This window comes from Lynx canadensis, chromosome B3 (genome assembly GCF_007474595.2).
Source record: "Lynx canadensis isolate LIC74 chromosome B3, mLynCan4.pri.v2, whole genome shotgun sequence".
NCBI classification, from domain to species: Eukaryota; Metazoa; Chordata; class Mammalia; order Carnivora; family Felidae; genus Lynx; species Lynx canadensis.
Window position 1 is genome coordinate 113435169 of NC_044308.2, and position 23763 is coordinate 113458931.

Here is a 23763-nt window from a genome sequence, read left to right on the forward strand (position 1 = left end):
ATCATGACCTGAGTCAAAGTCGGACACTCAACCGACTGAGCCACCCAGGTGCTCAGTTCTTAAAGAGAAGGGATCAAAAGGGATTCTTTGGGAAACCGTGTAGTCAAGAATATATGTTTTAGGGGTAGGTGGCCTGAATTTGGGTCCTGCTTCTGCCACTTAGCAGCTCTGTGATTTTGGGACCTTCCATTTTTTCATCTGTAGAACAGCATGATTTTAGTGGTCTAATAGGATAGTTGTGAGTTTAAGAATTTTTGTCAAGCAATTAAAACGTTGCCTAGGATCTTGGTAACAAAGACCTTTCTCTTACTTTTAGGATGCTTTAGGTCCTCAGATTGGCCTTTTATTAAAAAAAAAAAAAACATTTATAATATGAAAATTACTATGTATGTATTTTTGCTCTAAATTAATAGTACTTAATTTTCTTTAAATTCTATTGGTTCATATTGGTATTTTACTTTCACTTTATAACTCTGGGATATGAGGTTTAATTGCTACTAATTTTGTGATTGTTAGGTTAAGTCAGTGAACATTTCTGGGCTTCATTTTCCATAACCCAGCTTTTTTTGTCTGCAAAATGGTGTTCCTAATAGGATCTACCCCACAGGATTGCTGGGAGGACTGAGATAATCATGTGACAGTCCTGCCACAGTCATGTGACATTTTGAGTTTTACTGTGGCAAAATGAGTGTGATGTGTGCACTTTGTCACAAGTTCTTATTTGTGGCCCAGGCCAGTAAAAGTTGGAATAATGTATACAATTAATCTTGTCATCCCCAATTTGTTCCCAGGCTGCCGCCTGAAAGATTTTGGAGATTTGAGTTTTACTCCAGTCCCTAAAGATGATCTCTACAACAACCTGATTGTGAATCCTCGCTCAGTGGGCCTTGCCAACCAGGAATTGGCTGAGGTGGTTAGTAGAGCTGTGTCAGGTGGCTACAGCTGTGTCACAGTGGGAGGAGACCACAGGTAAGCTGGGATCCAGGGGTGGTGGAGGAGCTGGATAGTATGGTGTTTGTGGTCTAATGAGTTAGCTTGTCTACTTCCTCACTTAAAAGTAAAATACCCTTCAGAATTTTGAAGGTATGACGTGCATAATAGTGTCTTAAGATCTACGATCCTGAGTTGCTGGAGGCACCTATGGCTTTCATTGTAGGACACATTGTGTAGTATGAGGACAAGTTCAGAGATAGACAATCAAAGTTTTTAGAAACATGCTTCTCTCTTGAACTGTCTTATGACTTTCATTTGGCTATTCGAGAGAATTGGAAGGATACATTAGTAGGCTCAATTGTTTTAAGCAGTTTTGCAAATATGTTCAGGTTCTCCACTTGTCATGTGAGTATGTTCTCTACCTTCAGAGTATGGACTCTAGGATCCTTCTCTTAGTGAATCAGCATGTACTTTATTGAGCACTGCTTGATGTCTTCTCAAGTAGTGCTAGGGACTGTGGGAATTGTGATTTATTAAGACTAGATGAAATAAAATAAACATGGGATTAAAAAAAATATTGAATTATACAGAATTTGAGAGAAAGAAGAGATCCTTCTGGGCCAGAGCAGTCCTATTTAAGCTAAGTAATGAAGGTTTTTGGCAGAAAGAAAAAAGGCATTAAAGTACTATGAGTACTGAGCACTTCATATAGATCTCATGATTAATCTTCATGATAACGCCATGAAGCAGATACAGTTTTACCTAATCTGTTAGGAACACTGAGGGACAGAGGTCAGATAATTTATCCAACTTCTAGAGCCAGGAAGTAGCAGAGGTGAGATTCAAATTCAGAGGGCAAATTCTGAAGGCAATTAGCTTTTCTTTTGAGAGTCAATCTAGCAACATCCCCTGAGGTGCACACAGAGCTTTTCAGATCTCTTAACAGAAGTTGAATCTTTGTTACAACTGGAAATGCAGGTAGATCTCATTAGGAATAAAATCTCAGGTAGAATAAGACAGTAGCTAGGTTTTCTACAGTGATCCAGTTAAATCAACCAGAGGGTGGGCCTTCTTCCTTTTAGCTCAGTGTTATCTCTTGAAGTTCATTTATATTGACTTTCTTTTGGTTGTCTATTTGGGAACTGCTTATCAAGGTGATCATCATAATGTTTGGCTTTTCTTTTTTCTGTAGTTATCTACATTGCAGCCCTTTTCACTGTTCCTGATTTTTCTGTTCAGTGCTAAAACTAAGGCTATCTGGAAGATTCTAGAAAGGAAGGGAGGAGTGTACATATTGAACAGCTACTGAACATTTTAAAGGAAGGAGGCATCTTTAGGTCACCCTGTTCCATTTACACAATATGATATAAACTATGGTCTTAGACATCAAACTATCTCTGACTTAAGCCAAGATTATTATCCCTTTCAGAAAAGGAAACTGTCTAGAAAAACTAGATAACCTGTGCTAGATCACAGCTTTCTGGAAAACAAACAAAGAAACAGTAAAGTCCACCACTTTTCACACTAGACCATGCTATCCCGCAGAAAGTCCCTTTGTGGGGCATGGAGCTTAAAATGTTGTCTCATGCTATACTGACCAAGAAGGATAGCTGTACTTAGTTCCTAAAATGCATAAGCTGCACTTCCCATCTATGTCAAATTCTTTGGTTACTGGGAAGCTGGGCAGCTTTCCAACCACGATTTCATCAGCTGTATTCCTACAATGGAGACAGGACAGTTAGCCCATGTACACAGAGTCCCAGGACAAGGAAAGGCAAAAAATACTGATACTTGAATGTCATGCTAATAGATAGAAGATAACATGCAAATAAATGTTTAGTGATCTGATAAATGAGATCTTTAATTGGGTTCCCCTGTTACTTTAATGTCTTTAGCAATTTTGACTTTTCCTTTGAGGAAGTAGCACATAATCTTTCTACAAAGCTATAATGCTAATTTTTATCCTTAAAAAGTTAATAGAACTATTCTTTTTTTTTTCTTTAAATAACTGATTCTTTGAAAGTAATAATTAGATCTCCCTGGTCTTCCTTAAGTATTAAGAAATATTTGTGAGTTGTAACATATAGAACATACCACTTAACTGGATTTCATTCATTGAACAATTATGTAAGGTCCTTTTCTGGGCCAGGACTAATATCAAATTTTAGGGAGAGCAATGACCTCTGTCAAACTAGAATGATAAGCAGTCAACAAATTTTGAATCTTTGGAACCTTCCACTTCTCCTTAACTCACTCAAGGTTAATCTTTGGGAACTACAGGCTGAGGACTGTTGGTCATCCAAATCCAGCCGCAGTCTGGGGCCCTGACTTTGCCCTGAGGACAAAGTGTGAACTGCACTGACATGAGGATATTTGTTACTGGTGATGTTTGCCAAGCAGAGGGCCTCGATTATCATGTTTGTTTCTTGTAGCCTGGCAATTGGTACCATTAGTGGCCACGCCCGACATTGCCCAGACCTTTGTGTGATCTGGGTTGATGCCCATGCTGACATCAATACACCCCTCACCACTTCATCTGGAAATCTCCATGGACAGCCAGTTTCATTTCTCCTCAGAGAACTACAGGACAAGGTCAGTGGGCTGAAATGAAAAGAAAATTGAATTGCTTGCATGGATTATGCTGGGGCTTTGAGGAACTAGTTCAATACGATTTCTGTGAAGGATGGGCTGATGGTGGTGGTAGAAATGTTTAGTATTCCTTCATTTGTTCATCAAAATTATTACGGGCTAGGCAGTCTACTAGATGCTAGGGATATAAAGAGGACCAGGATATGGTCCCTGCTCTGAGGGAGGGTGTGTGTGTGTCATAATCTTGCAAGAAAGGAAAGTGGCATAACTCTAGTGATTGATATACCTATAGCATGAGGACTTCTTGGTTAGAGGTCCCCAGTCCTGCTTCACTCTCAGATCCACTGGTCCAGAGGAAAGTAAAATTATGATTACCTCTAGGTAATATTTTCCTAGGTGGTTTAGAAAACATGGGAGTCCATATTAGGTATAGACTAGAATCTGTATATCCTTCCCCTCAGTGAGGGACCAAGTTAAAGCAGGATAGTACAAAAGTTATTCATTAGGCAGAATTCCTGTTTTGGCTGTAGGCAACATAAGATGGCAACTGGGTTTTGTTTCAAGAACCATTCTGTAAACAATTCAGTAATGTACAAAGGGGTGAAAAAGGGCTAATCAGCAGTGTTCCTGTTATTTAGGTAAGTTAATGAGAAACCGTGGCTACCTTAGGAGAATTTTTTTTTTTTTATTCCAGGAAATTTGTGTTCTTCAGCTGCCTGCCTTCTGAATCATTTCTACTTCTATCAGTTCTTTCCCAGTGCATGTGTGTCTTGTGCTGCTTTAAGCATATCTTGTAGGTAGGAGGAGAAAGCAGCCTGCATACATTGAGAAGCACACAGTAATTATCTTGGTCAGACCAAGAATCCTTGATGAGTCTTGTCCATTCCTCTTTTGACAGGTACCACAACTCCCAGGATTTTCTTGGATCAAACCTTGTATCTCTTCCCCAAGTATCGTGTATATTGGTCTGAGAGATGTGGACCCTCCTGAACAGTAAGTTGATACATTGGGGTTAAGCTTTGGGCCTGTCTCGGATATTTATGTTCCTTTTGATAGGTTGTTCCTTGCCTTAACCTGTTGTAGGTCACTATAGAGACAGACTCACCCCCAATCCCACCCCAACAAGGATTTGATTAAAAATGCTCTTTAAACTAAGGACTCCTTCCTTTATATCTCATCCAGTTTTATTTTAAAGAATTATGATATCCAGTATTTTTCCATGAGAGACATAGATCGACTTGGTATCCAGAAGGTTATGGAACAGACATTTGATCTGCTAATTGGCAAGTAAGTAACTACAGTGGATGTCTACTTCCAAAGGGAAAAGTCCCAAAGGGAATAGGGCAGACTCCCAATGAACAACACACTTTAGCCCATGTCTTGAGGATAGCAGCTATTTTTAAAATAAAAGCAAAATATGTACACATACAAAAAAATTCAAATAATTTGGAAAGGCAGAATATGAAACATAGGTCATATTCTTCCTCTGGGATTGGGAGGGGGTTTCCTTGAAGTCATTGCCCAGCTCCTCTGTCTCTCATGAAGTTTTTTTTAAGTCCATTTTTAAGTCTTATCTTTTGAGATGAGAAGTGTTTGTTCAACTGTTCCATTCTTTCCTAAGCTCACAATTGCTTCATCTGAAAGTTTTATATTGAGCAAATCTTGACAGTATAGCTAGAAAGATGGCAGATGAATGCCAATAGATGCTAATTATAAGGGCATTTGCTCAGTGTGGAGTCTTTATTTCCAGGTGATTAATGGCATACTACCAGGTAGCAATTACATTTCTTAAGCTGTTAAGAAATTTAGTTATCTAGCATATATGTGTTGTATGCTAGTTTCTACTCTTGGAAACCAGGGCGAAACTGAAATTAGAATTGGGAGATAAGATTATAGACCTCAAATCAATTAAGTTCAGCTGCTATTATATGGAGAGACTGAGCAACTGTAACCTAGATCAATCTAGGAAAAGTGAAGAATTCCCTCTATTGACAGTTGTTAATGTGAATGGCTCTAATGCCTAGGTTAAGTCATAAGTATAAAAACTGCAGTTAATCTGAGGCACACAAATGGCAAAATTATGACGTGGCGTGTAGAAAGCTAATATGGTAATACACAGTAACATCCAGAATAGGAAACCTGGAAATCTGCTGTATTAGCAAAGTACCAGGACTAACAGCAACAAAATCAAGGAACTAAGACTGTAGGAAGGATCAATGTCCAAGTACACCCAAATGACTATTCTCTTATCCTCTTCCTCTCAAGAAGACAAAGGCCAATCCATCTGAGTTTTGATATTGATGCATTTGACCCTACACTGGCTCCAGCCACAGGAACCCCTGTTGTAGGAGGACTGACCTATCGAGAAGGCATGTATATTACTGAAGAAATACACAATACAGGTAAGAAGTGATCATCCTGTTAACTATGGAAATATGCTGACCTCTAACATGCCAAAAGATTTTCTTCTATTCCATGCCATTACAGATACGATATTTCTTAAACTTTTATAACTGAAAGTCATTTGGTCAGACTAATAAGGGATAGTCATTTATAGGCATATTTTGACTTGGATCATAGCAAAATATGAGAAGGTAATACTGAATAACCTGCCAAACTGATATAGTCCTTTGCATCTGAATTGTCTAAAGGCTAAGATTAAAAAGCAAGGCCAAGTACCTATAATTTTTACCCTGACATTAAAAGTTAGTTCACTTGGAATTAAGAAGGTAGAGTTAAACCTTCTGGAAGATAGTTTAAAGATGGACAATATCTTGGGTCCTTTCATATAGGATAAGCCTTATACTAGAGCTTGATAGTTTATTTTTTAAACTTTAAAAAAAAATTTTTTTTTCTTTTTAACATTTATTGATTTTTGAGACAGAGACAGAGCATGAACGGGGGAGGGTCAGAGAGAGGGAGACACAGAATCTGAAACAGGCTCTAGGCTCTGAGCTGTCAGCACAGGGCCCGACGCGGAGCTCGAACTCATGGACCGCGAGATCATGACCTGAGCCGAAGTCGGACGCTTAACCGACTGAGCCACCCAGGCGCCCCTTTTAAACTTTTTTTTAAAGCTTATTTATTTTGAGATCGATCAAGACAGCTCAAGTGAGGGATGGACAGAGAGAGGAGAGAGAATCCCAAGCAGGCTCTGCACTGCCAGTACAGAGCCAACGCAGGGCTCATGACCTGAGCAGAAACCAAGAGTCAGACGCTTAACCTACTAAGCCACCCAGGTGCCCCTATTTATGTTTTAAAGTTTAATTATTTGAGAGAGGGAGGGAGGGAGGCGTGGAGAGAGAGAATACCAAGCAGGCTCCACACTGTCAGTGCAGAACCTGATGTGGGGCTCAATTTCACAAAGTGTGAGATCACAGCCTGAGCCAAAATCAAGACTTGGAGGCTCAACTGAGCCACCCAGATCCCCCTATTTCTAATCGCTCAAACCCTCTGGATTACTTTCTGGGCTACAAAGTTTCCGGTTTAGTCAGTGGAAATGAGACACACAAATCATCAGAGACCCAGATGCTTGCACAGGAACTGGTGGAAATGCTGCAGTAACATGCCTGCTCATTTCAGTTTTGCATTGAACTACACATTGCTCATAATGGATTGTACACTGAATAAATGTAATGGCACCGAGCAGGTCATGTACTATACTACAGTATCAATAAATCAGTAGGTATATACACCCATGTTTCCAGGCTTCATGGCCACCCTAAGTGGTCTAAGTATACTGATACTTGTATTCTCCAATACTAGTCTGTTCAAATGACTTGAAGAGGTAGATTAACTTCACCCAGAATAACAACAAAAAAGTTTACCTTAAAGAAGTGGGGCCTGTGTGTTGGGGATGGGGAGTAGAAGGCATGTCTGGGTAGGTTCTTCGGGTTTACTCTTCCCTTCTCAAACCCTTTAGTACAAGTTCTTCAGCCCTCACAGAAGGTAACAAGTCCAGATTAAAGTATGGCCAAGTCTTCCCTTGACTAAGCGCAAGATACTGGGTCAGTACGATGGGAGACCTAAACATCTTGTCAGACATGATACCTGCCCTTGACCTGCAGGGGTGAGACTAAGATCTGCCCTAATAACTATACTTCAGGGCATGCAGTGCCTTAAGAGAGAAAACGTCAGAGTTCAAAAGTGGGGAACAGCTCAAAAGATCTCTTCATACAACTACATACAGACATCTGGAAGGTTCCTAGTAATACTGGACATGGCACATATTTTCCCAACAAGTAGGCTGAAAAATCCTACCTCCTCCCCACAGGCTCTTTCCTCATCTCATACAGAAAACCTGACAGCTATGCCTATTCTGTTAGTTGAAGAGGGATGATTGATTTTAATCTTACTCTAGTATACAGTGTTTGAACTTCATGCCCAAGAAGATGAGGTAGGTATAAGGGGTTCCTTGACCGTAGGTAATTTTAATAGTAGAAAATTACTTTTTACCTTGGCCTGTTCTATCTAGTAGGACGACCCTCACTGAAAAGAGCAGCTAGGGAATCTTCTAAGGTTTTGTCATGCTTTGTTCTTTCAGGATTGCTGTCAGCACTGGATCTTGTTGAAGTCAATCCTCAGCTGGCTGCTTCAGAGGACGAGGCCAAGGCTACTGCAGGCCTGGCAGTGGATGTGATTGCTTCCAGTTTTGGTCAGACAAGGGAGGGAGGGCACATTGTCTATGACCAACTTCCTACTCCCAGTTCACCAGATGAATCAGAAAGTGAAGAACGTGTGAGAATTTAGGAACTTTGTGTGCTGACACGTTTGTCATGATGGGCATTCCAGAATTATGAGGCATTTGAGGGCACATACACTAAATGGTTGTCTGGGTCAATATTGCCTTAATGAGAACATTTGCGCATTCTCACAATTGTAAAGTTTCCTTTCCCTCTCCATTTTGGTGACCAATACTACTGTAAATTTGTGGGGGTTTTTTTGTTTTTGCAGTTCACAGGCTATTAATACGTTGGAGTACTATGTAAATTTAAAGGAGTCATAAACAGCATTTATTACCTTGGTATATCATACTGGTCTTGTTGCTGTTCCTTCACAGTAAAGTGGTTTTCCGTCTTCCCTCCCTTCTCCCAGTCTAGCTACACAGTGCATCCTTGAACCATTACCTTACAGCAGCACTCCGCTTATTCCCCATCCCTAACACCATTCATTCACAGGGTCAAAGTTCTGGTCCGCAAACCCTTCCCTCTAGGAAGTTCAATGCTTGTGAAAGAATTTGTAATAAACCAGACCCCCTAGGATGGCCAGCTCCAGTAAGATGACGATGGAAAGTAGCAGCTTGTTGGTTGTCACTCTACAAAGAGAAGCAAAGCAGGGAACAGTCAGAAGCCTGGATGTCCTTATTTCTGTCCATTTGTAATACTGAGGAGTTTGACCCTCAGGCTGAGGCTAGATACTGTGAGACAGATTGAAAATCTGTTTGATCACATAGCCACTGAAGTTAGTGTATATATAAGGTTCTTTCAAGTGACATCTTGAAAGCTTTTTTCAACTGTAATTTAGGGATAACACTACCTCACGGAAATGTTGAAAATTGTGACAACAGATACCAAAGCATAAAAATGGTTTCTTGATTCTAAAATGTTTTCAAATAGTAGTTACTTTCTCACTTTAAGAATAGCTTTCCTAGAGGCATCTGGCTGGCTCAGTAGGAAAAAGATGTGACTCTTGATCTTGGGGTTTTGAGTTCAAGCCCCATGTTGGGTATAGAGACTACTTAAATAAAACTTTAAAGGCTTTTCTAGGAGAGCTAGTGTTTATTAAATATGAAAGATGTCTTTTTTTTTTTTTTGAGTAGGCTCAATGTCCAATATGGGGCTTGAACTCATGACCCTGAGATCAAGCGTCAGATGCTCTACCAACTGAGCCAGCCAGGCACCCTGAAAAATTATTTCTGAAATCAGGTTGAATATTTCAAAATAGCAGAAATATAGTACCACTATCTAACTACTCTCTTCCTCCATCAACCCAAAAGGATACCTTTATAAAAGCAGTAAACTTTTTGAAGCCGTTATATTATCTTTTGTTAACACAAAGAATTCAATCTCTGGTTCTTCAAGGCAACTCTAACTGAAGCTTTCCTCTGGTTTGACAAGACATTTACCACTGTTTAGGAAAATCTCACTCTACTAGTTCCCTGGCTAGGTTGTAGTTTTGTTTAGTGCACTAGGGTTGTTTTTTTTTAAAGTCAACTTCTTGCTAACAGGACAGAACTCCCTGATAAGGGGCTTACTTCCATGAAGGACAAGCAGAGCCAAAAGCAACTACTAAGCAGTAGCTGTAAAAAGTTTTCTCACCAAGTTTATACAACTATATTTCAAGGAACATGAAGCTCTATTACTCCCATGTGCTCTGAAGAATGTAAACTGGGATTAAAAGTGGACAAATTTTTGACTGCTCCAAGTCAGAGCAGCATATAATTTTAACAAAGAATTTTGTCCTGGGATATTTATGCAAGATAATACTTTATTCTTTCTGCTTTATCAGGACCTTTGCAAGTCACTGTTTAATGTCTTAGAGGTAGGAGAAATTTTGTGACTTTTTAAAACTTACTTTCTGGACATTGAACGGAGAATCTTTCGACTTTTGCTCAAGTTTTCACTTGTGTTTACCAGCTGAGAAGAAAAAATAGCAATTATTTCCCCCTTTTAAAAGTAGATACCGTAGAACCTGAACATTCCTAAACTGACAGTGGGCATTAAAGGGTGTGTGCTGAAAAACCCCATCAAACCAATCTGAATGATGGCCTCTGAGTACAAGTAGAAGAAACTGGCAAGGATAAGATACCTTAGTACTCAACAAGCAGGCTTAGGAATTATTATGTCCCAAGGTTACTGTGGGGGACTCCTGGGGCCAAGCTAATCCTTCACCTTGGCTACTCAAGACAGAAAAAAGCTTCAAGTGTGCCTCACCAGTAACTGTGAAGCAACTTAAGATTTGAATTTCATCAACCAAACTCCAGGAGGGCCTCTTGAGTTAGTATTTGTTTTTGTAGGCTGGTCAATTACCACTTTTGGGATCTGATTCATTTTTTCTTCACCACTTTTACAGATGCACTGAATTGTGAAAGGAATTAATCTTTTAAAAGCCTTTAAAAAAATCATTTCCCTTTGGTTGCCTGTTGATAATCAAGATAGCTGGGGGATATTTTAACAGATGCCACCTACCATCTGTTCCCATTCCCCAGTGGCCATGGTAAGTTGATCTCAGCTCATTCCACAGCTTTTAAATTCAACCAATCCACCTGCTTTTTTCAAAAGTCAAAAACCATACAATATGTAAGCAAGTTGTCTTCTCCACAGTTTACCTTGAAATCAGTAGTTGTGAATTTTCACTGAGGATGGAAAGGCATTATTCTGATTTACTTTAAAAATGGGGATAATTGCAGCTATTAGGATATGAGAAAATCCTCTCCAATCCCCACACTGAGCTAATACTTTCCATCCAAGCCTTGCCCACAGTATCTATTCTTCAATTTGGATGTGCCTTTTAACGTTAAGGATATAACATTCTACTGGCAAGCTGCACTATTTTTTAAATTTCTGTGCAGGTATATGGAAAGGGAGAAATGAGTTTTTCAGAACCTCTTAAGAGTGATAGAGACTCCATTGATATAGGCATTTGGCCTAAGTTGTTTCTGTTTTCTTCCCACAATGATCCAGCTTACCTTGGGTAACAGGAAAGAGTCATAGTCTAGGACTGACCCCCTCTATAAATTGTTAGTGGTACTATTTTATGACATGTGGAAAACAGCCTTGGCTCTAAATGAGAAAAAAACCCCAAAACCCTAGGATCTTTTAAGTAGACACTTTCATAAGAACGGGATAATATCCTACTAGATGTATGAGAAAAATCTCAGGTTGGTAATACAGGAATTAATAAAAGGATGGAGTGGCTACAGTCATAGATTTAGTTGACAATCTTCCATAAATACAGAAATTGTGTTTCTTCTGTCTCCGCCCTGGCCCCTCCAATGACCTCTACATCTGAGGGGTAAAAAACTTTCAAGAGAACGCTCTCAACCAAGAAAATTAAAAACTGAGAAAAGCTGAAGTGCTTAAAAGGTCCTGACCCTGGATTCAGAACTGCTGTAACTTCCAGCAGTGGTAAGGCATCAGGATATAAAGGGCCCACCTACTTTGCCCCATCCACTCAGACTTACCCTATTCTTAGTACGCTCCAATTGATCACGTTGCTCACCCAGCTCTTCTATGATTTCTGAGCCAATCTGGTCAGTCTCTGTGGCAATCCGATGAGAACGCTCAATACTCTGGGTGGCCCGGTTCAGGCTGTCAGTGCCTTGCAGAAGCAATGCCCTTTGAGACTGTAGCCGATTCTGACCAGAAAATGGAACGGAAATATTAAACATCTCCCATCATAAATTCATTGCCAGCACATTCCTTATGACCCTTCTGATGTAAGAAGGGATATAGTGTGTGCAATGTTTACTTATTTTGAGAGACAGTGTGTGGGGGAGGGGCGGAGAGAGAGTTGGGGAATCTCAAGCAAACTCCATGCTGTCACTGCAGAGCCCAAAGTGGGGCTGGCTTGATCCCAGGAATGATGAGATCATGACTTGAGCTGAAATCAAGAGTTGGACACTAGGGGTGCCTGGGTGGCTCAGTCAGTTAAGTGTCCAACTTCGGCTCAGGTCCTGATCTCACGGTTCGTGGGTTCAAGCCCCGTGTGAAGCTCTGTGCTGACAGCTCAAAGCTTGGAGCCTGCTTCCGATTCTGTCTCTCCCTCTCTCTCTGCCCTTCCCCGCCTGCAGTCTGCCTCTCTCTCAAAAAATAAACATTAAAAAATATCTTTTTAAATAAAGTCACTCAACTGACTTGAGCGACCCGGGTGCCCCTCATTACTTTTAAGACAAACAAAGATGCTAATCAACTATAAGATTATATTCAAGGTCAGATGAAAGCACCTGGAATCCAATATAAGATGACATACCTTTCACTCCACTGGTTTTATACTTGTGATGCAAGAAAAGGAGGTTAAAAACAGAGCATTTTCCCTGTGTTTGTGATGAGGTTGCAATGATTTTATGTACTTTCTGGACTAACAATTTATGAGAGGCAGTGGCCCAGATGTGGGGTGCAGGAGCTATCTGAATATGCGTATAGACTGTAACTTTTTTTTTTTAATTTTTTTTTTTTTCAACGTTTATTTATTTTTGGGACAGAGAGAGACAGAGCATGAACGGGGAAGGGGCAGAGAGAGAGGGAGACACAGAATCGGAAACAGGCTCCAGGCTCCGAGCCATCAGCCCAGACAGAGCCTGATGCGGGGCTCGAACTCACGGACCGCGAGATCGTGACCTGGCTGAAGTCGGACGCTTAACCGACTGCGCCACCCAGGCGCCCCCTAGACTGTAACTTTTGACAGGACAACAAACCAACTAAATTCCATAGCCTTAGAAATAGATTAATTCACTGAAGATTCCCACCTGACTGGTACTGAGGACTGATGCACCATGAATAAGCTATTCATTTTTAGTACATTCAGACTTCAAAATGATTTGTGACACTACTACATTTTGGAAAACATTTAACTGGTTACAATCCTGGTAAGCCCCAAAAGAATTTCACCTCAGCCATACAAAACATAAACTCTTAAGTTGCCACACTGGTGACTACTCTCAGAGAAGGAGGTATCTGGGGCCAAGTAAGCTGCCCTAATTTCCCTAGTGCCCTAATTTCCTAAATCTCTGCCAAAGTTTTACTCCACCTATAATCCCAAGCACCAAAGGCATGACGACAGAAGTAGCCATTGTCAGCCAGAATTAACCACCGACAAATAGGAACAGTTAAGTTCTTAGCTATTAAAGCACTTATACATGCACCACTCAGAAAGGGGCTGGTTCACAGGGCCTATTACTGATGCCACCATCAGGCAGCCAAAATATTGGGTTTCTAGATGAGAAGTTTTCATATGTGGCATACAGGCCAGTGGATGATGGAACCACTGAATGTCACTGAAATAAATCCCAGTTAATTCAGCTCAAAAGAAGTAGGAATAAGGAATAAGGCTTTTTTTTTTTTTAATGAAAGATGGATATTTTTAACATTAGATTGAAGAGAAGGAAAAGACAGTAAGATCACATAAATCAACTCGAGGTCTGGGACAGTAATTCCAATGAAGGTGGTATGTATATTTAAATTGTTTTTATGACTCTGAAACTAGTAATTTTAAAGCAAATTATTGTTTGGCTTTATCTCCTCCCCCCCTTTTTTTTGTTGGTTTATTTTTGGTAACAAATGACCAAAGTCACTTTATACCTCTCATTTCACTTTAACAAGCTTCACCTATCTGCCTTTTCCCAGTCTCCCTTTACAAGTGAATTTTGAAATGTTTATATCATTTTCAAATACTCCAGTTTGACACCAGTAAATGTCAGGCCAGTATCGTCTGAACTCTTCAACTATAGTCAGGACGCATCATCAAACAGGATTCTTTCTACACACATGTAGTCTGCACTTACAGGCCCCGCCATTTCTTTCCCATGCTCCTTGCCAGGCCACCTGCCAGGCCATTTCTACTTTGCACAGTGGAATATAATTCCAAATGCAACACATTACATTTAGTCTTTGTAAACTTTTACTCCTTTAACTTCTCTAGATAGTTTCAGAATATAGATTTTCAACTCTGTCAGTCTAATTTGATAAATCAGAATACTGGGGTCTAGAGAGGCAGTCTGGCTTACTTTCTATTACAACTGAGTAAGCTGTGAGCCCCTTCCTGAAAGCGTGGGCTATCCTGATAAAAACCTAACTGAATTTTTTGACCATATCTGAAAAAACTGGATTTATGGGTCAGAATACAAAGTCCAGATACAATAAGAAAAGGGAACTCTTGTATTCCTCCACTATATATCAAGCACTGTTTTATTAAAGATACAAAGAAATCTAAGCATGGTTGGGAAAGATCTGCATTAAATAACAGGACAGGTGAGGGGCGCCTGGGTGGCTCAGTTGGTTAAGCATCCGACTTCAGCTCAGGTCATGATCTCACAGTCTGTGAGTTCAAGCCCTGCGTCGGGCCCTGTGCTGACAGCTCAGAGCCTGGAGCCTGCTTCGAATTCTGTGTCCCTCTCTCTCTGCCCCTCCCTGCTCATGCTCTGTCTCTCTCACTATCAAAAATGAATAAATGTTAAAAAAAAAAATTTAACAACAACAAAAAAATACAGGAGAGGTGGTTACCCCAAGGCGGGAGGGGAACTGGATGCAGGAAAGAGGATAAGGTGGGAAGAATAAGAGTTCAATAAACACTGATAACATAAACTACTCTACGACATGGTTAATTTTTGTGCCACAGGCCCTTGAGATAAAAAAAAAAAAAAAAAAAAACAGCTAAGGCTTACCATATGCTCATTCTCTACAGTGTATGTGCCATATTTCATGTCTCCTCGGCCCCCAGGTGTGGCTGTCAAAGGTGTGCTTCTCACTTCCCGATGGAGTTTAGCAAGGTCCTTCCGGTAGGTTCGAAGCTTAGACATCATAGGGTTACGGAAAGACAGAGGTGCATAACGTAGTTCCTCTTCCATCTCTGCCAGCTAGGAAGGCAGAAAGTGAGTAGATAGCCTGGTTCTTTTCTCTCTCATCTGGGCACATGCCTAGTATGGACTAATCAAACCACAGACAACTGCAAATAAGTATTCAACCGTATGTTCCATGAGGGCAGGGACCACATGTGATCTGTTCACCTCATTATTCTGAGTGCCTGGCACAGTGCCTAGCATGCATAGAACAGGCATTCAAGAAATATGTGATGAATGAGTGAAAAAAACTAACAAGCACCTTATATCTGACTAAACATTTTTATATGTATTATCTCATTTAATCTTCCCTGTCCTCAATAAGGTAGTAAATACTACTTCTATTTCATATGTAAGAATTGAAGAAATGTACTCAAGATAACACAATAAGGGAAGTCAGGATTCAAAATCTTCAAATTGCCTTTCCAGTATACCAAATTCTTAAGCTGTTATAGTTCAAGTACTCTCATGAAACACTTTGAAGTCTACTGTACTAAAAATGATAGGGGTCTGGCATGAGGTTTCTTCCTTCCTCTTCTTTTGGAAAATCAACTGTTTGTCTCCATGTCCTATATAACCAGGGGTCCACATGAGATCTCCATTTTATTGGGTAAGTAAAATATAACACTCAGACATGTTCACAAGAGCCATAAATTATTTTCATCTGCCTGGGATGGCCAAAGTTGGATTGGTTAATTTTGCTAAGTTTCTAAGCACCAAACAAATAAATTGGTATTAGCTGAAAGATGTTTAACATTCTACAAAGATATTAACCAAAAAAAGAAGACTGATTCTATAACTGGTATCCTGCAGATGCCAAGATTTACACAGGTATTAAGAAGAGTTTCTAGTATGTCCATTGTGAAGGAGATAGTTTCCACAGTTTCCACAATCTGGTGGCCTGACTTTATCCATTCATCCATCGGTGGACATTTGGGATCTTTCCATACTTTGGCTATTGGAACCTGGATTTTAACCCCAAATTCCTGAAAGGGTTTGATGAAGCTAGAGGATAAGGATATGGAGAGAGAGGGACACTACTTCTAAAAAATAAGGTTTTGGGGCGCCTGGGTGGTGCAGTCGGTTAAGCGTCCGACTTCAGCCAGGTCACGATCTCGCGGTCCGTGAGTTCGAGCCCCGTGTCGGGCTCTGGGCTGATGGCTCAGAGCCTGGAGCTTGTTTCCGACTCTGTGTCTCCCTCTCTCTGCCCCTCCCCCGTTCATGCTCTGTCTCTCTCTGTCCCAAAAATAAATAAAAAATGTTGAAAAAAAAATTAAAAAAATAAAAATAAAAATAAAAAAAATAAAAAATAAAAAATAAGGTTTTGTTTTGTTTTTAAAGAAAAGCTATAGATTAAGAGAGAAGCAGTTGTTAAATTGCTCGGCAGCCTGGACCAACATTTGACCAGCCCACTTTAGGTCCTGACTGGAAACCTGTCCAGTCCATGCATGCCCTGCCCAAGGAACCAAATCCAGCCACTATGCTTGTTTGTTTGCTTTCTCTTTCTCTCATTTAATTAATTTATTTTTATTATTTCAGCTTTTATTAATAAAACTAAACTCAAGGCAACTGCTTGGTTCTTGCATTTGATCTGACCATATACCAGACAAGTGGTTCTTTATGAGGACTTAGGGGAGAAATGTCAATATACAGACAGGTTCCATCAAAACTGGGATGTTGCAATATCTAATAAAGTTAGGTAAATGAAATTAAAGAGAACATATTATATATTAAAAACCAGAAATCTCCCCCTCTAATATCAGGGGATTCCTTTAACAGTCTTCAATGTGTTTGTCAAGATCAATCATATTCACTATGTTGTCTTTTAAAACAGCAGAAGGGAAGTACAACCACTTCTGAGGTACATTTTTTGTGATAATAATTTTAACAAAGAAGAATAACTCATCTTAATGGCCAGCTTTTAAAATTTCATTTTAAAAGACCACCCAGGTAGGGGCAACCAGGTGGCTCAGTAGGTTAAGAACCCGACTTCAGCTCAGGTAATGATCTTGCGGTTCATGAGTTTGAGCCCCGCATTGGTCTCTGTGCTGACAGTTCAGAGCCTGGAGCCTGTTTTGGATCTGTGTCTCCCTCTCTGCTCCTCCCCAACTCGTGCTCTGTCTGTCTGTCTCTCTCTCAAAAATAAACAAACATTAAAAGACCACCCAGGTAAAGGTTTGAGAATGCCCTTACTACTCACATCAGGAATGTATTATATCAAATACTAATTTTAAGAGAGTAAGCTTTACCCATTTGTGTTTGTCAAATCCTCTCATCACTCACCCCATCAACTGGCCTCACTTAGTAAGAAATAATCCAAATAAAGATCAATACACAGGAACATTTAATCTGTGGTCGGGTAATAATTCTGGAAAAGACTAACTCCAGGTAGAAGAAATAAGGACTTGCTCCCTGTTCTTACCGTTTCATTTGCTTCCTGTTGCTTTTCATCAAAATCTCTGATCAGTTTTTTCTTCTCTTCTGGAAAAGGTAAACAAGTTTCAAGAGTTCAGTCCTGCCTTCCATGTATTTGTAGAGGTCATTCTCTCCGCTTACAATAAACTCCCCAACCCTCTCTCCTGATGGGGTAACAGTACTTAATCACCTCTAAAAAGCATTTAGACATGTACAGGAACTTGTTATCACAACGATGGGGGAGTGAAGGAAGTGGGTATTACGAATGGCATTTAAGGTCCAGGGAACAAAAATATCCATGCTTGGGACACTCCTGAATTATCTGGCCCCAAAGGTCAAGATTATTCTACTATGAAACACTATAGGTCTAAGTTAATTACTGTCAATCTATTTTTCCCAAGAGGGATCAGGCACACCATCAACAAGAATGTTTAACAATACTGATGTTCTAAATTCTTGTTCCCACGTTCACCTCTACTGTGAAACATTTCTCTGTATTAACCCTCATCCACTGCTTTTCTGCAAAACAAATTCAAGACTCACTTATTCTGCTTGCTGGGGAGACTGCATGGTATGGTACATATTTCTCAGCCGTATCCATTGGCGGTGATATGTAAAATGATGCAAATACCACGGACTCACACAGTGAGAAAATCATTCCCTTTGCAATTCTCTTTCAATCCTTTGCATTATGTCATTTCAGTGTTAGTATGTCTTTAATACCTAAAAATTACTAATCTCTTTTAACAAAAATAGAATAGGCTTCAGCTTCCAACCAGTAACCTTTAACTAAAACAGCACTGTTTTGCCTGGACTGTATTTTTCAGATCATTTAGATAGGTCTCCAAGAGTTTCCACTTAACAGATCTATCATTCCATCACAAAACAGTGCAATATAAGGGCACCTGGGTGGCTCACTCAGTTAAGCATCTGACTTCAGCTCAGGTCATGATCTCACAGTTTGAACCCTGCATTGGGTGAACTTGAGCCCCACTTCGGGTGAGCCCTGCTTCTCTCTCTCTCCCTCTCTCTCTGCCCTTCACTCATTTGCACCCCCTCTCAAAAAAACAAAACAAAACCAGTGCACTACACAATCTTTTCAGGTGTACATGGAATATTTTCCAGGATGTTATTATTCGGCCACAAAATAAGTCTCAATAAATTTTTAAAAAAGACCAAAATTATATCATGCATCTTTTCCATCCACAATGGTACAAAACCAGAAATCAACCACAGAATAAATTTGGAAAGAACATAAATATATAGAGAGGGTAAATAACATGCTACTGAACAATGAATGGGTCAACCAAGAAATCAAAGAGGGTATCAAAAAATACTTGGAGACACCACTAGTGTTGGCAAGGATGTAGAGAAAAAGGAACCCTCATGTACTGTTGGTGGGAATGCAAACTGGTGCAGCCACTGTAGAAAATCATACAGAGTTTCCTCAAAAAGATAAAAATAGAACTCCCGTACAATCCAGTAAATCCACTACTGGGTATTTGCCCAAAGAAAACAGAAGCACTAATTCAAACAGATCTATGCACCTGTATGTTTACTGTAGCATTATTTACACTACCCAAGAAACATGGAAGCAACCCAAGTGTCCACCCACAGATGAATGGATAAGATGATGTGACACACACACACACACACACACACACACACACACACACAAATGTTACTCAGCCACAAAAAAGAATGAGGGGCGCCTGGGTGGATCAGTTGGTTAAGCGTCCAACTTCAGCTCAGGTCATGATCTTGCGGTTTGTGGGTTCAAGCCCCACACTGGGCTATGTGCTGACAGCTCAGAGCCTGGAGCCTATTTCAGATTCTGTGTCTCCTTCTCTCTCTCTGCCCCTCCCCTTCTCCCGCTCACACGTGCGCTCTCTCTTTTCTCTCTAAAATAAACATTAAAAAAAAAAAAAACGAATGAACTCTTGCTTTTGCAATGACATAGATGGATCTAGATGGTATAATGCTAAGTGAAATAAGTCAGTTAGAGAAAGATAAATACCATATGATTTCACTCATATGTGGAATTTAAGAAACAAACAAAACAGAAAAAAAGAAACAAAAACAGATGCTAAATATAGAGAACAACCTGGTGATTTCCAGAGGGGAGGCAGGAGGGGGATTAGGTAAAATAGATGAAGGAGATTATAAGAGTACACATCATGATGAGCACTGAGTAATGTATACAATTACTGAATCAGTATACTGTGCACCTGAAACTAATATAACACTGTATGTTAATTACACTGGGATTAAAAAAAATACGTGGAAACAAAACTCAATAGTCTAAAACTGTTGGGATGCAGCAAAAGCTGTTCAAAGAGGGAAGTTTACAGCAATACAGACCTATCTCAACAAACAAGAAAATTCTCAAAGAAATAACCTAATATTACACCTAAAGGAGCCAGGAAAAGAACAAAGCCCAAAGCCAGTAGAAGAAAGGAAATAATAAAGATTAGCACAGAAATAAATTAAATACAGGCAAATAAAAGCAAAACCCCTAAAACAACAGAGTGCCTTACACCTAAAGGAGCTAGAAAAAGAACAAACAAAACTAAAGGAAATAATAAAGATTAGAGCAGAAATAAATGATAAAGAAACAAAAACCAAAAGAACTGATCAATGAAACTAGGAGCTCATTCTTTGAAAAAAAATCAATAAAACTGATAAACCTCTAGCCAGACTTATCAAGAGAAAAAAAGAGTACTCAAATAAATAAAATCACAAATGAGAGAGGAGATATAACAACACCACAGAAATACAATTATGAGAATATTATGAGAAACTACATGCTGGGGCACCTGGGTAGCTCAGTCGGTTGAGCATCTGACTCTTGATTTTGGCTCAGGTCATGATCACACAGTTGTGGGATCAAGCCCTGCATCAGGCTCACTTCTGAGGGTGGACCCTGCTTGGGATTCTCTCTTTTCCTCTCTCTCTGCCCCTCCCCTGCTCGTATGCACATGTGTGCATGCTCTCTCTCTTTCTCAAAAATAAAAAAAGGGGCGCCTGGGTGGCTCAGTCAGTTAAGCATCCAACTTTGGCTCAGGTCATGATCTCGTGGTTTGTGGGTTCGAGCCCTGCATCGGGCTCTGTGCTGACAGCTCAGAGCCCAGAGCCTGCTTCAGATTCTGTGTCTCCTCTCTCTGCCCCTCCCCACTGGTGCTCTGTCTCTATCAAAAATAAATAAACGTAAAAAAAAATTAAAAAAAAACTATATGCCAACAAACTGGAAAACCTAGAATAAGTGGGTAAAGTCTGAGAAACATAAATTACCAAAACTGAAACAGGAAGACACAGAAAATTTGAACAGACTGATTACCAGAAAAGAAACTGAATCTGTAATCAATAAACTCTCAACAAAGTCCAAGATCAGATAGCTTCCCAGGTGAATTCTACCTAACATTTAAAGAACAGTTAATACCTATTCTTCTCAAACTATTCAAAAAAATAGAAAAGGAAGGAAAGCTTCCAAAATCCATTCTATGAGGCCAGCATTAACCTGATATCAAAACCAGATAAAGACACGACAAAAAAAGAGAACTACAGGCCAGTATCTAGATATAACATAGATATTATGTTAACATATTTTAACATAGATATAAAAATACTCAACAAAATACTAGCAACCCAAATCCAACAATACATTAAAAAAGTCATTCACCACAATCAAGAGGGTTTATTCCAGGGATACACGGATGATTCAATATTTGGAAATGAATCGTGATACATCACATCAATAAGAGAAAGAATAAAAACCATATGATCAACTTGGTAGATGCAGAAAAAGCATTTGACTAAGTACAACATCCATTCATGATAAACACTTTCAACAAAGTAGGTTTAGAGAGAACATACCTCAACATAATAAGGGCCATATGTGAAAAACCCACAGCTAACATCATACTCAATGGTGAAAAATTGAGAGCTTTTCCTCTAAGACTGGGAACAAGACAAAGATGCCCACTCTCACAATTTCTTTTAATGTTTTATTTTTGAGAGTGAAAGAAAGAGCGTGCGTGCATGTGGGAGGGACGGAGAGAAAAAGGGAAAGAAAGAATCCCAAGCAGTCTCCGTGCTGTCAAGTGCAGAGCCCAAAGCAGGGCTTGTTCCCAAGAACTGTGAGATCATGAACTGAACCAAAAACAAGAGTAGGATGCTTAACCCACTGAGCCACCCAGGCACCCCTATTTTCTTTCTTCTTCTTTTAGAGAGACTGTGCACACGAGCAGAGGAGAGAGGCAGAGGAATAGAGAGAATCTTTTTTTTTTTTTAATGTTTTTATTTATTTTTGAGACACAGAGAGACAGAGCATGAACGGGGGAGGGGCAGAGAGAGAGGGAGACACAGAATCGGAAACAGGCTCCAGGCTCTGAGCCATCAGCCCAGAGCCCGACGCGGGGCTCGAACTCACGGACTGTGAGATCATGACCTGAGCTGAAGTCGGACGCCTAACCGACTGAGCCACCCAGGCGCCCGGAATAGAGAGAATCTTAAACAGGCTACACACTGAGCATGGAGCCTGACACGGGGCTTGGTCCCATAACCCTGGGATCATGACCAGAGCCAAAACCAAGAGTCGGATGCTCAACCAACTGAGCCACCCAGGTGCCCCTCAGATGACATGATTCTATATACAGAAAACCCTAAAGACTCCACCAAAAAACTATCAGAATAAGTGAATTCAGTAAAGTCATAACTTACAAAATTAATATACAGTGGGGCGCCTGGGTGGCTCAGCCAGTTAAGCGCCTGACTTCAGCTCAGGTCGTGATCTCGCAGTCCGTGGGTTCGAGCCCCGTTTTGGGCTCTGTGCTGACAGCTCGGAGCCTGGAGCCTGCTTTGGATTCTGTGTCTCCCTCTCTCTCTGCCCCTCCCCTGCTCATGCTCTGTCTCTGTCTCAAAAATAAATAAAAACATTTTTTAAAAATTTCAAAATTAATATACAGAAATCTGTTGCATTTCTATACACTAATGATGAAGTAGCAGAAAGAGAAATTAAGAAAACAATCCCATTCACAATCACACCAAAAATAACAAATCACGTAGGACTAAACTTAACCAATGAGATTAGGACCTGTATTCTGAAACTATAAAACACTAATAAAAACAAATTGAATATGATGCAAATAAATGAAAATATATTCAATGCAATTCCTATCAAAACACCAACAGCATTTATCATAGAACTTGAACAAATGATATTAAAATCTGTATGGAACCACTAAAGACCCTGAATAGCCAAAGCAATCTTGAAAAAGAACAAAGCTAGAGGTATCACAATTCCAGATTTCAAGACATACTACAAAGCTGTTGTAATCAAATAGTATGATACTGGCACAAAAACAGACACATAGATCAATGGAACAGAACAGAGAACACAGAAATAAACCCACACTTATCTGATCAATTCATCTAAGACAAAGGAGGCAAGAATAAATAATGGGAAAAAGTCTCTTCAACAAATGGTGCTGGACAAACTGGACAGCTATATGTAAAAGAATGACACTAACCATTTCCTTAAATAAATGGATTTAAAGACCTAAATGTGAAACTTGGAACTGTAAAACTCCTAGAAGAAAACATAAGCAGTAATTTCTTAACAAATAATGGATTAAAGACCTAAATGTGAAACTTGGAACTGTAAAACTCCTAGAAGAAAACATAAGCAGTAATTTCTTTTACATCAGCCACATAAATACTTTTCTAGATATGCTTCTTCAGGCAAGGGAAACAAAAACAAAATGAAATTACTGGGACTACACCAAAATAAAAAGCTTTGCACAGCGAAGTAAACCATCAACAAAACAAAAAGGCAACCTATTGAATGGGAAAAGATGTTTGGATATAGTATATCCAATAAGGGGATAATATCCAAACTAAACACAAGAAAACCCAAATAATCCAATTAAAAATGGGCAGAGGACCTGAACAATCATTTTTCCAAAGAAGACATACAAATGCCCAACAGACACATGAAAAGATTGTCAACATCACTGACCAGCAGGGAAATGCAAATCAAAACCACAATGAGAGATCACCTTACACTGTCAGAATGGCTAAAATAAAAAACACAAGAAATAACATGCGTTGGTGAGGATGTGGAGTAAAAAGAACACTCATGAACTGTTGTTGGGAATGTAAACTGGTGCAGCTACACCAAGGAAAACACTATGGAGGTTCCTCAAAAAATTAAAAATAGAATCACCATATGATATGATCCAGTAATATCCACTATGGGGTATTTACCCAAAGGA

At 39.7% G+C, this 23763-nt stretch overlaps 2 protein-coding genes across 4 annotated transcripts in view; one reads left to right on the forward strand and one right to left on the reverse strand.

Moving 5' to 3' along the window:
• The window catches only part of ARG2 (arginase 2), a 32489-nt gene extending 23941 nt beyond the window's left edge, over positions 1-8548 (forward strand). Inside the window, exons 3-8 of one of the 2 annotated variants that reach the window (XM_030319381.1) lie at positions 792-969; positions 3366-3525; positions 4421-4515; positions 4705-4809; positions 5788-5924; positions 8066-8548. In XM_030319381.1, the coding sequence (XP_030175241.1) occupies positions 792-969; positions 3366-3525; positions 4421-4515; positions 4705-4809; positions 5788-5924; positions 8066-8271 (881 nt within the window). In that variant the 3' untranslated portion in view covers positions 8272-8548. The remainder of the gene's footprint in view (positions 1-791; positions 970-3365; positions 3526-4420; positions 4516-4704; positions 4810-5787; positions 5925-8065) is intronic. The other variant, XM_030319383.1, reaches the window with a different exon arrangement.
• The window catches only part of VTI1B (vesicle transport through interaction with t-SNAREs 1B), a 31696-nt gene continuing 16395 nt past the window's right edge, over positions 8463-23763 (reverse strand). The window contains exons 2-6 of one of the 2 annotated variants that reach the window (XM_030319387.2): positions 17499-17557; positions 14903-15094; positions 11705-11878; positions 10096-10157; positions 8463-8836 (exon numbers count right to left, since the gene is read on the reverse strand). In XM_030319387.2, coding sequence (XP_030175247.1) covers positions 8740-8836; positions 10096-10157; positions 11705-11878; positions 14903-15094; positions 17499-17557 — 584 coding nt within the window. In that variant the 3' untranslated portion in view covers positions 8463-8739. Of the gene's footprint in view, positions 8837-10095; positions 10158-10185; positions 10790-11704; positions 11879-14902; positions 15095-17498; positions 17558-23763 lie in introns of those variants that run through there. The other variant, XM_030319388.2, reaches the window with a different exon arrangement.